Source organism: Rhinopithecus roxellana, chromosome 9, assembly GCF_007565055.1.
Source record: "Rhinopithecus roxellana isolate Shanxi Qingling chromosome 9, ASM756505v1, whole genome shotgun sequence".
Lineage (NCBI taxonomy): Eukaryota > Metazoa > Chordata > Mammalia > Primates > Cercopithecidae > Rhinopithecus > Rhinopithecus roxellana.
In genome coordinates, this window is record NC_044557.1 from 83740826 (window position 1) to 83757190 (window position 16365).

Here is a 16365-nt window from a genome sequence, read left to right on the forward strand (position 1 = left end):
TGATAGATAGGTGAAGATGTGAAGACATAAGAAAGTCTTGCATCAGATTGTGCAATACTGAGTCGTAACTTACATTCCGGTTTTTCTGCTGGATTAAGCTGACTTTTGCCTGAGATCATACTCTTGCCTGGCTTCCTCTCCCTTGTCCTGCTTTACTTACCGTTTTTTTGTTTTGTTTTGTTTGTTTGTTTATTTTTTTTCAGACTCAGCACAAGAGTACCTCTTTAATCAATCACTTGCACACTAATCCATATCTCAGGGTCTGCCTCTGGAGAGCCAGGCTGAAGACAGGGATTTGTTTGATAGTGTTGATCAAGTCTTCTGTAACGTCACTGATATTCTAATTTTTTATCAATTATTGAAAAAGGACCAATGAGATTTCTAACTGTAATTGTGGTTTCTGTACTTTTCCTTGCATCTTATTATTTTGCACCATCTATTGTTAAAATTGTTATAAGGTGTATTAACATTTGGGAGTTTTAAACCCTCTTGATAAATTGACCCTTTTATCATTATGCAATAACCTTTTTTTATCTTTGATAACTTTCTGGTGTTAAAACTCATTTAGCTTGATATTAATATAGCCCCTCGAGCTTTCTTTTGCTTATTTTTTTCATGAGATACCTATTTACATCCTTTCGCTTTTAATATATTTGTGTCTTTATATTTAAAGTAAGTTTTTCTGTAGATAGCATATAGTTGTGGATTGCTTTTTATCAAAGCTGATCATCTCTGCCTTTACATTGAAGATTTGGAAGGAATTTGCATTTAACGTAATGATTGGTTTAATTTTACCATCTTCCTGTTTTCTGTTTGTTCCATATATTCTTTGCTTCCTTTTTCATCTTCGCATGACTTCTTTTGGATTAATTTTTTATCTCCCATGTTTCCTTTATATCTCCTTTGTTGACTTATTAGCTATAACTCTTTCTTTCTTGTTTTGTAAATTTATTTAGGGTTTAGAGTATGCATCTTTAATTTTGCACAGTCTAACCTCACATACTATTACACCACTTCAAAGGGAGTATAAAAATGTTAGGACACTACATGTGACATTTCCCTCTCAAGACCTTGGTGGTGTTGTCATCATATATTATATTTTTACAGATATCGTCAATGTTAAACACACTAATAATTTTTGCTTTAATCGATGACAATAATTTAAATTTTTTAAATTTATAAAATGTATTGCATTTATCCAAATATTCACCCTTTGTGGTCGTTTTATTTCTTTGTGTGGATGGAAATTTCCAACTGGCATAAATTTAGGTCTGCCTGAAAGACTTTATCATTTCCTATAGTGCATTATCTGCTGCCATCAAATGTGTTCTGCTTCTCCATATCTGAAAAAGTCTGTATTTCCTTTTCATTTTAAAGGACATTTTTCCTGTGTATAAAATTAAGGTCACAGTGTTGATTTTCTTTTAGCAGCTTAAAGATGGTCTACTCTCTTCTTGTCTAAATTGTTTCCTATGAGAAGTCTGTTACTATTCTTTTCTTCATCGCTCTGTATGTAATGTGTCTTTTTTGTGGTATACTTAAAGATTTTCTCTTTATTATTTCTTATAGGCAATTTGATTATGATGTGCCTTGGTTTTGATTTCATGTTTTCAATTCTTAAGATTCATTGAGTTAATTCAGTCTCTGGGTATAAATTACAACAATTTTGAAATCTCTCAGCCATATTTTTCCTGTGTCTTCCTCTCTTCCACTTCTGAGACTCTAATTACAGATATATGAAAACACTTGGCCCGGCAGAGTGGCTCATGTCTGTAATCCCAGCACTTTGGGAGGCCGAGGCGGTTGGATCACTTGAGGTCAGGAGTTTCAGATCAACCTGGCCAACATGGTGAAACCCTGTTTCTATTAAAAATACAAAAATTAGCCAGGCGTGGTGGTGGGTGCCTGTAATCCCGGCTACTCGGGAGGCTGAGGCAGGAGAATTTCTTGAACCTGGGAGGTGGAGGTTGCAGTGAGCTGAGATTGTACCACTGCACTCCAGCCTGGGCAAGAGTGAGACTCCATCTCAAAACAAACAAACAACAACAAAAAAACACTTAATGCTATGCTGCTGGCTAATGCTCTGTTCATTCTTTCAGGTATTTTTTCCTCTACGTGTTTCATTTTAAATAGTTTCTATATCTTCAAGGTAACTAATCTTTCTTCTGCAGTGTCTAACGTGTTAATCCTCTGCAAGTATCCTTCATCTTAGACATTGTAGTCTTCAAATCTAAAAGTTGTTTGGATCTTTTAAAATGTCTTCTGTGTTTCTACATGATGTGCTCAATATTTACTCTATTTTTCAACATAAAATACATTTATAACAACTGTCTTAATGTTCTTTTTACTACCACAATCGACTATGTGATTTCTGAGTCTGCTTGTAGTGAATGATTATATCCTCACTATGTATCATATTTCCTGCTTCTTTGTATGCCTGGCAATTTTTAATTGGATGTCAGACACTGTGAACCTTATCTTATTGCTGGACATTTTTGTATTCCTATAATATTCTTGACCATCGTTCTGTGGTTCGTTTGAATTATTTGACCCTTCTGATGCTTTTTATAAAGCTTTGTGAAGCAGAATGAAAGCAGCCTTTTTTTTTTTCTTTTTGTCTAAGGTTGACTTTGCCCTAGTACTGAGGCAATATCCTTCTGAATATTCTATCCAGTGCTCCATTAATTAGGAGACTTTCCACTCTGAATGGTAGAAATATGAACTATTCCTGCTCCTGCATGAATTCCTGGGATTGTTCCTCTGCTCCTTTGGAATGTTTCTGCCCTGGCCTTGGGTAAGTTAGTCACCTTCATGTGCTAATCAGCACTCAGTTGAAGATTTAATAAAGGGGGCCTTTTCCTGGCCTCCCAGTGTTTATCTGTATGCAGCTCTTTTCTCCCCAGTACTCTGTGAACTCTAGCTTGGTTGGCCTCCTCAAATTCCCAGCTTCACCACCTCATCTCATGGAGACTGCTAGCTTCCACCAGTGTCTACCCTCCCTGTACTCTGAAAACTCTCTCCAAACTGGGGAAATCGCAGGGCGCCCATCATTTCTTCCCATCTCCAATGGATCACTGTTCTGCGTTACCTGAAATGCAACATCTGAAACTGTTGTTTCATATATTTCCTCTGGGATTTTAGCTGTTTCATACAAGGAAGGTTAATCTAGTCTTGGTTATTGTATTTTAGACTGGAGTTACTTGTTGCTGTTTTTGATGATAAGGGAAACATACATATTCAAAGCGAAAGGCTGCATATAAAGCAAAAATTGAACATTGAGGAGAGAGTAAAGAAAATTAAGAATTAATTTCCTAAGAAAAATACAAAGGGGAAATGATAAAAAGCTGAGATGGGGCTCAACTTTGCCTGGGGAAGTAAACACTTCTTATGAAACATGAAGTAGCTAGGAACAACGATGAAGCATAGAAATGCAGATGCAGTGTTCATTTGGTCAGCTGATTTTACTTGAGTTTCTATTATATAATGTGAATAAAACTCAGCTGTTTCCTCCAGTGAGGAAGAGGGGATGGAGGGGGGAAGAGTGAAGTGTGATTCCTAGCACGGTGCCTCCCCACTCCACTGCCAAAAAAGAAATCTTTCCAAATCCTGTAACTCCTGAGCTTTTCATATTCTTGATAGAAGTAAGGGGTTTATAGATTGTCTAAGGAGATCGCAGTCAGCCCACTTTAAAACTTCTGGTGGTCTGATTCAACAGCTCATGTTGGTATCTGATATCTACCATCTTCTGGTGCCTCCACTGAACTTTTCAATTAAATATGCTGTTACATAACACTAGCAAGGAATAAGAGACAAGTAAAAACACAATTTCAATTCAGTGAGATACGTTCTCTATGTGGATTAAGCACAGCAGGTTATAGAAACACACTGGGTGAGAGGGGGTCCACATAATCTTAAATGGGCAGAGAAAGGCTGCCAGAAAGATCTTACCCTGTGACCCAAAAGATACAGGAAATAGGTTTAGGATATGGGAGTGATAAGAAGAAAGGATATTCTGCAAAAGAGAGGAGAATGTGTAAAGGTTGGAGGCAGGAGGTATTGAAGCTGTAGGGTGGATCAACAAGGCTGGTGAGGTGGGAGGGCTCATCAGAAGCCATGTGCCAGAAATACCTTGAATGCACCCCAGGGCATCTGTAATTGATCCTGAGAAAAATAAGGAATTGGAGGGGTTTTAAATAGAGGGGTGACTAATAAATTTTCTGTTTAGAGATCATTCACAGAGCAGTACAGAGAATATAAGAGAGGGAAATTCACTGTCAGAAGCATATTCCTTGTGAGAAGAGCATTCACTGTGAGAGGGATAGTCAGAGTCAGAACAGAGGGAATGGAAAGTGGATCTATTCTAGAAAATAAAATGGTAGAACTGCCAGAACCTGGTGACTGATTAAATATGTGTTATGAGAAGGAGATACCAAGGGAAACACCCAGGTGTTTGTCTTGGATAAGTGTTTTCAATGAAACAAGTATTACTGGCTAGATGTCCTAAAACTTCTTGTAAACTCAAAGAAACTATGGAAGGGTGGAACAGTCTAAATTTGTTTTTATTCGCTGAACATAATGTCTACTTGTGACAGGCACAAAGACCGGTAAAACAAAAGAAGCTATGGGATAAGAACTGAGAGAAATATTGCCGGGCATGGGGGTGGCAGGGGCGGGGGCGGGGGGGAGGTAAAAGGAAAAGGACAACTGGGAATACCTAAGGTCCAGCCAAGGTTAGATCACATGAATTTGTAGTGGAACCAAAAGTTTTCATTATGACCTTCTTTCAGCAACCCTGGGCAGTGTGCTGAATGATTCAGAGAGGGCAGATGTAGACTGTGGGTTGAACTCAAGCTGAAGAATAAGGAATGGTGAGAGTAAGTTTAGAGTCAAGTACAAGATGGGAAGCAATGTGAGACCAATACGAGCATCACGAAAATAGCTTCCCATAAGCACATGGGTGGGGAAGCTAGAAAAGCTAGAACGGGGCCGGGCGCAGTGGCTCAAGCCTGTAATCCCAGCACTTTTGGAGGCCGAGACGGGCGGATCACGAGGTCAGGAGATCGAGACCATCCTGGCTAACACGGTGAAACCCCGTGTCTACTAAAAAATACAAAAAAAAAAAAAAAAAAAAAAAAAAAAAAACTAGCCGGTCGAGGTAGCGGGCGCCTGTAGTCCCAGCTACTCGGGAGGCTGAGGCAGGAGAATGGCGTAAACCCGGGAGGCGGAGCTTGCAGTGAGCTGAGATCCGGCCACTGCACTCCAGCCTGTGCGACAGAGCGAGACTCCGTCGAAAGAAAGAAAGAAAGAAAGAAAGAAAGAAAGAAAGAAAGAAGGAAGGAAGGAAGGAAGGAAGGAAGGAAGGAAGGAAGGAAGGAAGGAAGGAAGGAAGGAAGGAAGGAAGGAAGGAAGGAAGGAAGGAAGGAAGGAAGGAAGGAAGGAAGGAAGGAAAGAAAGAAAGGTTAGAACGGGACCAGTGAGAGAATATGAGGGATGGTAAGGCTGAGGGCCAAAGAATTAGGGATGAAAGAGAGAAACCAATAGGAGACAGTCATCAGAATGTCAGCATTCAAGAGAATGGCAGCAGAAAAATTCCCAATAATAAGGTGAGAATTTATTGACGGTAGCAAGTCATTTTGAGTCAAGATCGTTGAAAATATTGTAACATGAATGTTGATATTCCATAAAAATGGAGTTCAAGGGAAATCTATGAGCAGGGTTAAAGTTATGCTGGAAGTCAGGAACCACGGGAACAGGATGGGAAAAGAGCAGAAAGGTGAAACTGTTAAGAGCTCATGGTTAGTGTCCTGGAGGATGAGGCAAAGGGGTGGGGTGGAGTGAAGCTAAGTGCGTTTTCTTCCTTTGATTTTAGAGGTGTTGCTTTCACTAGAGGGAAACTGGTATTATCCAGAACAAATAGGTGTTGGTAGTGATCTTAAGAGAAAAAAGCGTTCTAGAAAAGGGTTCTCTTTCAGCTAGGCACGGTGGCTCACGCTTATAATTCCAGCACTTTGGGAGGCTGAGGTGGGCGGATCACCAGGTCAGGAGATTGAGACCAGCCTGGCCAACATGGTGAAACCCTGCCTCTACTAAAAATACAAAAATTAGCCGGGTGTGGTGGCGTGCGCCTGTGTTCCCAGCTACTCGGGAGGCTGAGGCGGGAGAATCGCTTGATCCCGGGAGGCAGAGGTTGCAGTGAGCTGAGACCACACTCTTGCACTTCAGCCTGGGAGACAGAGTGAGACTCTCTCAAAAAAAAAAAAAAAAAAAAAAAAAAAAAGAAAGAAAAAAAAAGTGTTCTTTTTCAAGCAGATAATATGTTACAATAATAGAGGGCTCACTGACAACCTTTTTCATGCCACTGGTCACTGTGGAAGCAGGAAGGAGAGGTAAAGCAAAGATGGTTGAGGATATGCAGTACAGCAAGGAGGGTGCAGTAAGAGACCCAGTGAAAGTGTTCGCCTAGGTGGCAATGTTAAAATAAGATCACTTGAGGCTCTTCTGAATCATTAGCCCTTCTAGAAACTCCAAGGACATACTAAGTTCATTCACTAAAATATTTTGGGCATATTGTAGCTGCTAATCATCTCCGTGATTACTTCTTTGAAGTCTTTCCTTTGAACATTTTTTTAAAGTGCTTACTGAGAATTCTTAGGCAGAAAATAAAACAGAAGGGTCATCCCCTGCCAATCAGAGTCTGAACACAGAAAGGGCTCATCAATCAAACAAATCAATGCAGAAAACTTAAAATTTCCTGTTAAATAAACACTACACATTAAATACCAGAAAGTGGTGACTAAGAGGTGGAGAGAGGAGGGATATACAATAGGTTTCACCCACACCCTGTTTTGTGGTTTTTACCTGGATGCCACAACCACACCTATGAGTTTCACTTATAAAATAATGGAGAAGTAGAGTAACTAGAATCTGCTGACCAGAGCATAGTGCTAAATACAGTTCCTCGGAGACTGAACCTGACAGGCAAGGTCAGGATTCAACTTGGAGAACGTCTGATGAGATTAGCTAATGTTTTCTTTTTTCCAACGTGGTCTACCTGTGTGTCCTGATGCGTGTAGATTTGCTCATCTTTAATAGGTGAGAAAATTAAGCTCATTTCCTCTACTGAACTTACAAAATGTTGATGTTAAAACCAAGGATAAAATGGAGATAAATGGGGATAAACTAGAGCAGGGAATTCGAACCATACATAGAATTAAAAAAAAAAAATCCCCTTAAGCCCCTAAAGGCAATAAGCAAGTAGTTTTATACCAGTGAAATCAATAATTAAAAGTTCTACGTAAAAAAATATAACCCATGCAACATCGTGTGTCCACTGAGCAGTGATACGCGCGTGTGTAAGGAAAAGAGCTGTCATCATATCAGGTAGCATTTAAGGAGCTTACTGTTCGCTAAACTCTTTTCATGTTATGTGATCTAATGTGAGCTTCTATGCCAGTGGGTTTCACATCCCCGTTTCACGGACGAGGACACCTCTGGTGACCTGCAGGGACCCCGCGCCAGCGGCTGCTGCAGCTGACTCATCCAACTCCCACGCGTGACGCTGCCCGAGTGGCGTTTAAAAAAATCCCACTCCAGTCCCATTTAAAACATATGCACCCCACTTTTTAAGTGTGACTGGTGACCTCGATTTTACCTTCTGAGTCACAGCCCCAAGACCTGTGTATCTGTCAGATTGAGCACAGTGGGCGAGGGCGCGCTCTGAGACTTGGGGAAAAGACAGGTGGAAAGCACAGTTGCAAACGAAGGGCAGGGCTAGAAGATAAAAATAGCGATCAGGTGTGTGGGGCCGCGCATGGAGACGCCCGGGGAGCGCTGGCGCTGGCCAGCGGAGCAGGAGGCGAGGACGCCGGAACTGGGAGGACCGCGCCCGGCGGCGGCCGCACCTGTGCACGTGATCGCGAGCGGCTCGGGAAACCGGGCGGAGCCGCGCTTACCTGGGCCCACGTGACGGGGAGGGGCTCCAGGACCCCCACGGCCACGCCTCCTCCCGCTCGGCGCGCCCGGACCCCGCGGAGCCGAGCGGCGGCGGCGGCGGCGGCGGCGGCGGCAGGAGCCCGGGAGGCGGGAGGCGGCAGGCGGCAGGCGGCGGCGGCGCGCGGAGACTCAGCAGCGGCAGCGGCAGCATGTCGGCCGGCGGAGCGTCAGTCCCGCCGCCCCCGAACCCCGCCGTGTCCTTCCCGGGGCCCCGGGTCACCCTGCCCGCCGGCCCCGACATCCTGCGGACCTACTCGGGCGCCTTCGTCTGCCTGGAGATTGTAAGTGGGGCTGCCGGAGCGAGGGTCGCGCGGGGAGCGAGGACAGGCGGCGGCATCCTTGTTCCCCAGGCTGTCTTCCTCTGCGTCCGCCCCCGGCCTCCTTCCCTTCGACGTGGCCTTTTCCTGCGCTCCCTCCTGGGGTCCTCTCTGTGCCCCGCGCCGCCACCCGGGCCCTCCAGCCCAGCACCTGTTACGCGGGCACCTGCTCCCCCGCGGGCGACGGAAATGGCCTGGGGAGGGCGAGCAGGCGGCCCGGCAGGGCCGAGCATTGGGGATGTGGAGGAAAGAAAGGTGTTGGGGCTCGGAGGCGCCTTTAGAAACCCAGGGCATGGCCAGGGGCCGCGCTTGGCCGGGGCGAGCGCCTGGCTCTCGGCCTCGCCTGTTGCTAACCTGCCATTTTGTTGGGTGCTGCAAAGGTGTAGCCGATTACTGTGTGACCTGGAGGCTGCCACGCTGTGGAAAGTGGGGGCGGGAGGCAACAGGAAGTGGAAGAGGGCTGCGGACTTGAGTATGCTTTTTCCCCCCACTCACCCTTGCCATCATTAGTGCCCTTTGGATTGGAAAGAGGAGCTGGGCAGGAGGCAGGGCAAGGAGAAAGGTGAGTTACGTGCCATGCCCTTGGCAGTTTCTAATCCAGTGGGCGTGAGAATGGTAGGGGAAAGGTGGAAACGTGGCTGTCGAGTTCTTCTCTGCCTGCCTTTGCACCTTCTCACTTCTGGCCTCCCTACGCAACTCCAAACCTTTTTAGCACACTTTGTTGGGTCCAAGTAAAGATGGGGTCACCTGCCTGTCGTGCAACATTTTTAGGTAGCTCTTGAACTTTTTCAACGGAATTTTATGGAGTTGGAAACTTTCGAAGCTCCTTGTGGACAAGGAGAACATGTGCAAATATAAATTGGGCAACCAGAGGTTGCATCATGCCCTGAGAATGGCAAATAAAAAGTGCTCGGTTTAGGATTTTCATCTCTCCCCTCACCCTCGCCTTCGAGCTTGCATAACCTGGATTTGGGTCGCTTTGGTTTCACTTTTGTGCTTGTGGAGCTGGAACACCTTGTGAGCACTGTTCTATTATGCTAAGGTAGCCACACCACCCTAAGTTAAGTTTAGCCCAGATTTGAATCTGAAAGAGGAGACGTGAGTGAGTTGCAGACTATGACATCAGTAATGGGATCCTGACTGCGAGGCTGGTTTGAGTTTGAGCCTGGTTCAGAAACATCTGAGTGCTTGGGATGAGGTGCAGGCATCCATGTGGGAAGAGCGGAGAGAGGATGGCATTGGGCTGGCTGCCTTGCTGTGGGAGGGAGACACGATTAGAACTGGAAGATCTGCAAAGAACGATTTCTTAGGTTCTCGGCTACTTTATTCCGTGTTCTGCAAGCTCCAGTTTTTTGCCTACCTCTTTGAGAAGTTTTTGCCATATCTGCATTCCACCTGTACTAGAATTTACAGACAGTTCATTGACATACTTTCTAAACTTCAGTACTTTTGCCTGTTCTTAAGCAATAATATACATGAAATTTCAAATTTGATATTCTGGTTATATTTTTCTAATGCTTATTCAAATATATGTGTGTATGTAAAGATACTTGTATGTGTATATGTAAGTATATATTCGTGTGTATATGCAAAGAAGGCTTATCCATATGCCCTCTAATCAAATACCATCTCAAGAACCTTTAGTCATGTCAGACTTTTAGAAAACAAGACCTAATTCTGAGGGAACAGAGTAGAAAGTGACTTAGTCAATTTCCCCCTCCCCCTCCCCATTATATCTTTTTTTAATCTAGATCCGTGGTTAGTTCTCAATTCTTGCTGTACTTAATAACTTGAACAGCTTTTTAAAATACTGTTGCCAGCCCAGACTAATTAAATCAGAATCTCTGGGGCAGTGCCAGAGTTCACTAGTTGTTTTTTGAAGCCTCCCTGGTGATTCTAATATTCAGATTCTGATATACAGCAGGGACACACTGTGGAGAAGACAGCTCTGTTCTCACAGAGGTGAATTCTCTATCTGCTAAAACTACCACCACTCCCCAACCTAGGTGGGATCCCAGACTCACAGAAGTGTCCAATCTAATCCTTTTATCTCATTTCCTCTGGCTTCTTACATCCTGAAACATGTCTCACACTCTTGGCTAGGTAGAACAGCATCACTTCCAAAAGCTTATTAGTTTGCTTCTCTCTTTTTATGGCCAACTCAATAAGTTTACATTTTTAGGCCCCCTTTATCTCCTTTACTTGAATATCAATCTCCCCCACCCCATTGAAAAATGACCAAAATGTTCCAGTGAAACTGGTGACCTTAGAGAAACAAGTGACCACACTAGAGTCAAACTAAAGCTCCTTGGCTCTCATCCTTTAGGACTGTTTAGAGATATTGGTTTACATGCTTTGAGAGAGCCGAGATCAAAGCTTCCTTGTTACCCCTACGTTTAGAATACCCATCTTGAGTGGATGTACAGATAGAAGCTAAGTGAACACTTTTGAAGCAACTTAGCTCCTAGATGTCTCAATTTCCATCTAATAATTTCTGATTCTTTTAAAATTTGCCATCTCCCATGGCTCCTTCTTAAGAAATTCCTCAACCTGTAAAGTAAATGTGAGAATTTCCCAGGCACTGTCCTAAATGCTAAGTGATCTCCATTCTGGGGACCCGTTATTTTAACCTCTGCCAGTGTTTCTGGATATCCTCAAAGTCCATTTTAATTTTGATCTTCTGTTCAAATCTGTTTGTCTTTAAGAGTTCTTCATTTCTGTCCCATTGCCTTCTGAAACTTACCATGTGAAAATTGTACCTGACAAAGGAGGACTGGGCTGTCAATAGTTGACTACGCTATTGACACCATGCTCTTGGAGTTCGGTTCTCACACTAATCGTTTAACTTGGCTGAAAGAATTCATTCGCAATCCCCCTTAATGTATTCTATTCACAGCCTGTCAGATAAAAGCCATTTGTTGGGGAGATATTACAAAATATATAAATAGTGCCAGCCTACCAGCACCAGGAAAAGCATTATAGCACTGACTTCTTAAGTGGAGAATATTATAACCTTACATGCATAGTGATGTTTTGGTTTTTTTTTTTTTTTTTTTTTTTTTTTTTTTTTTTGAGATAGGTGTGTTCCACTCCCGAGTACCTAGTTGTCAGCTTTTTGTTTTGGCCTTAGCAATACTTACCAATGCGTGCTTGCCACAGAGTTTAATCCTAAGTTAATATTGCAAAGCTAAGCCTTTTAGCTTAGAATGGAAGACATCACCTTCAAAATTCTCATTTTCAAAATCTCACAGTTTTCTGAGTGAATATTTTATGAAAATCACTTATCGGGCATTTACTGAATACCTACTATGTGCAAGACACTCCTTTGGGAACAAAGATGTTTAAACCCTTCCTCACCAGAAAGACCTATAACCTAGTTGAGAGTGTATTCACAAAAGTAACTACCATTCAGGGAAGAAATAATTAAGTATAGGAAGTGAACTGCAGCTAAAACATTTTCCAGATGGGTCTATCTACTTTAAAAAATAACATTGGTGCATCTGCACTATTGGGCTGAGCAAGGTATTTAGGGTCCCTGCTCCCAATGAGCTTATCTTGTAAAATGCACAAGAAAAATTGAAGTTTTACTAGTACTAATCACGAAAAAGAATACAGATAATCATTGAATTCATTGTGTTTTATATTGCAGTTTTAGTGTTTAAGAAACTACTTATATTCCCCAAGTTATTCATTCACATTTATCTTTGTGGGAGATACTCTAGGATTCTTATTCACATACTTCTAACTGTAGTGTTTTGTGTGCCATAGTAATTTTCATTTACTCAGCTTATAATTAAGAACACACTATGCATCAAGCCTTCTTTTATGCCCTGCAAATAGAGTAAGTAACATAGTTCCTGCCCTTAAAAGAAATTACTGTTTGGTAGACTATAAAGTCAAGAAAGAATTACAGTGCTGTGTATGAATTGCTAATATAGGTTTATAAAAAGTATTGTGGAAAAGCAGGATAGAGTACACCTGACTTCTGGAGAGGCCAGAACAGGCAGCTTTCATGAGGCGGGGACATTTGAGGTTAGCCTTCAGTAATGAGCCATGGTTCATTAGAAAATGGGTAAGAGAATTCCAGGTAGAAACAAGGACAAGTACAAACACGGAGACAAGAAGGACAATGGCAAGAAAGTTCCATCAGTTGTGAGATTTTGGTGGGCAGTGGCAGAAGAAGGAAAAACGGCAGGTAGGACTCAGGTTCTGGTTTGCTGAGAAATGCTAGGCCAAGGCATTGGATTTATTGTCTGATGGAAAGCTGCTGAAGGACGGAGATAAACTGGATCCAACTTGTGTCTTAGAAACCTTTGAGTGATGAAGTTTGGTTGTAAAACAAAGAGACTGAAGGCAGGGAGAGCACGTGGGGGCTTATTGCAATAATTTAGATAAGGGATGAAAAGAACCTGAAATAGAACCAATGAAAGAAGGATGGAGAAGAAGAGAGAGAGGTTTGAGGTTTGGGAAGTCAACTGAGTATATAAAGTTTGACTTGCCCCAAAATGATACCTAGACTAAACTTAAATATAAGATGTAACTCAGAGGAATTATGCCAGAAAAACAAATGTTAATGAAAGGATGATTGTGAGGGAGGGGCTTTAGGGGAGGCAGGTTCAGTCATGCAGCTAAATCTATGGAAGGAACTTCAGGTTATTTTCAACTGAAAGCTTTGACTTTGGACTAGGAACATGTATATGTTCTGATGCATAGAGTTTATTGCCTGGAAAATAAATTTTGACTGTGAAGGGACATTGTTTATTTGCAGTGTGCAGGAGGGAGCTGTCCATGGACATAGTTGTCTCCTAAATGGGTTTTAAAACTGTATTTTTTTTTTCCTTTGCCTCTGGATTAAAAATCTCCATCCACATTAGAATAACCTGTAGGCCAGGCACTGTGGCTCATGCCTGTAACCCCAGCACTTTGAGAGGCTGAGGCAGATGGATCACCTGAGGTCAGGAGTTCCAGACCAGCCTGACCAACATGGTGAAACCCCCATCTCTACTAATTATGCAAAATTAGCCGGGCGTGGTGGTGCATGCCTGTAATCCCAGCTACTTGGGAGGCTGTGGCAGGAGAATTGCTTGAATCTGGGAGGCAGAGGTTGCAGTGAGCTGAGATCGCACCATTACCCTTCAGCCTGGGAAATAAGAGCGAAACTATATCCCCAGAATAATAAATGAATAAATAAATAACCTTTAAAGGTTCATAAGGGAAAACAACCCAATGCCCCTGCCAGAGATTATTATCAACAATCATTTGCTCTGACTGGCAGTCCTTTTAAAAAAAATGTGAAGAACTGAAATACGGAAAACTTTAAACAAAGTAGCTGAAAAGATTCACCTTGAGCTCCAAAGGAAAAAGTCATGGAGAACAGATTTGTTTTGTAGAGCCTGATAGAAATGTTTTATGTGGGGGTAGGAGCTGTGGGCATGGTGTATTTGCAATGATATGGCTGAATAGAAATGACCCTGTAATGACAAAGGACAGGAACCAGGTTGGTGTACCCAGTATCATGCACGTGCAGTACTTAACAAATGCTACTTGTTTGTTCTATAGTACAAACTGAGCAGTATGTGAAAATAGTCTGGAGACACCATGTCCTTTTATAGATAACATATATACAATCTCCACTTTTGTATAATAGCTATGAGAAGGAGGAAGGTAAAAAGAAAGAAAAGAGACAGTGATTTATACAGGTCTGGCCAATATCTGGGCATTGGCACGCAGGAACGATTTTAACCTAAAAGTGATAACTAGTTACCTACAAACATGAAAAGAGAATTTTCAAGATCAAGAGGAATTATTATAAAGAAGAAGAAAACCAGAACATATTTCTCCCTGGAATATGACCTCTCCGTTTTAGGGTGTCAGCTATTTAAGCAGCTGAATTGGAGGTTTAGGTCACATGGGGAGGAAGAAAGTGTAACTCTCTTCAGCACTCCCAGACATATTTTTAAAGCCTTCCAATGTAAAGCTAAAAAGCTAAAAAGTAGAACTTCTTTTGCAATGAGTATTAAGATATTTTGGTCATAAGCCTCTTATGTATATGTCATTTCTCATTACATCCCAGAATTTGTTCTGTTTTCCTAATTAAATAAATAAATAAACACCTTGCTGCCTTGCATCACTAATGCAGGGCTATGCCAGGGCCAGTCCAGAAGTAGTTTGGACGGAAGTCAGCATAGTTAGAGGACAGATGGGGACTGATGAGGGGAGCAGGAGGCACTGGGAGAAGGTACAAGATTTACCCTGGTGAAAAGTTCCAGTGGCAGTTACAGTAGAAATAGGTCATGTGGGCAAATTTGGGGCTGAAAAATGATTAAAAATTGGGTGTCATGAACTCAACTGGCAAGAGGTACAAAGTTTCCCATAACTTTCCATCTCAGCCTCCTGAGATCTGGTGCTAGGTGGTGGGTGTCACCAGTAATAATTTGAGAATTGAGAAGTACATGTTCTCACTTCCCTTGTTTTCATGCCTATTTTTGGACATCCACCATGAAGCAGGGAATGAGCTGGGCTCCAGACAGGAGTGTGTTCCTAGCATCCCAAGCTGCACTCCTAGAGCATTCTCTTCTGGAACCATTCATTACACACGTTGATTGGTTTCCATTCATTTCAAGGAGGATGGATTGAGGACCTTCTGTAGAAAGCACCATCCTGGGTTCTGAGCGTACAGAGATGTTGAAGGCAATGTCACTGTCTCTGACGTCACAGTCTAGTGGGTGAAACGGGCATGTAGATCCATGATTTCAATACAGTTGTAATTGCTGTGGAGAATACAAGCATCAGTAACCGTGGACGCACCGAGAGATGGCACCTGGCCAGGGAAGTCTTTCTGAAAAACATGGTAACTGGAGTTTAGTTATCCAGCAAAATTTTTACTGGCAGCATGTTAGGCAGAAGCATGGACAAGTGTGATCATTTCTCTATGCTCAGGGGATGAGGGACAGAGGCTGGAGTGCAAAGAGAGAGGGTAGTAGGAAAAGCAGCATTACAGGGGAGATGATGAGCTTGGGGAGGGGGCAGCAGTATGCCTCATAGTGGTACCAGTGATCTACAGTCGCACTGTGAATGAATCCACACTTGTGTGGGCTGCCTTGTAAATACATCTACCAGTTATTATATTGTGTCTGTTGGCTGAAGTATGTTGCTAGTTTAAAGAAATCTTTCAAAATGCAAATTGTCTGTAAAATGGAGCTAATTGTAGGTAATTTTTTTTCTAGCTGGTAAATTTCTGTACATACTGAACACTTCTATAACCATGATGTTTCCTGTGCAGCACCCCATAAGTAAACATCCATTAAAATAGAAGGGGTTACAAGTAGATAAAGTGTTCTGAACTTTTGGGTGGGGGAGCCACATGCCCCTTTGTGATTCTGATGAAAGATGTGGACTGTATCCTCAGAAAAATGCATATGTACTTGTCTACCCTATTTTAGATGATTTTAGGGATTCATATGGAATATGGGTGGAAACCCTGCTTTAGAATGAACACTAAACCATGAGAGGGGCAGAATACCAGGATGTTAGAATCATAAGTTCTAGAAGCCAATTGCCAAGTTGAAATTTCAGGTCTAACACTTATTAACTATATAACTAGGGACAAGTTATTAATGGATTTGTACCTCAATTAACTTATCTATGAAGTAGGAAGAATAATATTCTCTCAAGGTTTGTGAGGATTAAATTGGCACAAATAAAACCCTTATAACAGTGCTTATAGCATAAGAGCTCAGTAAATGTTAAGTAATATTTCTGCTATCATCATTAACTTCAACCTCTTACTCTAACTCTACAAGTCAGACTGAAAGACAAATATTTTTTTGCTTTTACTCTACGTTTGCTGGTTGTTCATTCTCACTGCAGTAGAATAATGAAATATCCAACATATAGGTAATATAATTAGAAGGAGGGAGCTTAATAGGGAAAATTCTAAATAATGTTTTCCCTTAGAGGATAGTTTAGCCAGTCTTTATCCTTTCAAATTCACTTACCTTTTCCTCTTCTCATTCCAAACATTAATTGAAAATAGGTTACAGTAGAAATTAACCTG

At 42.2% G+C, this 16365-nt stretch overlaps 1 protein-coding gene across 1 annotated transcript in view; it reads left to right on the forward strand.

Annotated features, from left to right (window-relative positions):
* The first annotated feature begins 8030 nt into the window (after positions 1–8030).
* Positions 8031–16365, forward strand: part of MAL2 (mal, T cell differentiation protein 2) — a 33548-nt gene continuing 25213 nt past the window's right edge. The window contains exon 1 of the mRNA XM_010357790.2: positions 8031–8273. Within this exon, the coding sequence (XP_010356092.1) occupies positions 8142–8273 (132 nt within the window). The 5' untranslated portion in view covers positions 8031–8141. The remainder of the gene's footprint in view (positions 8274–16365) is intronic.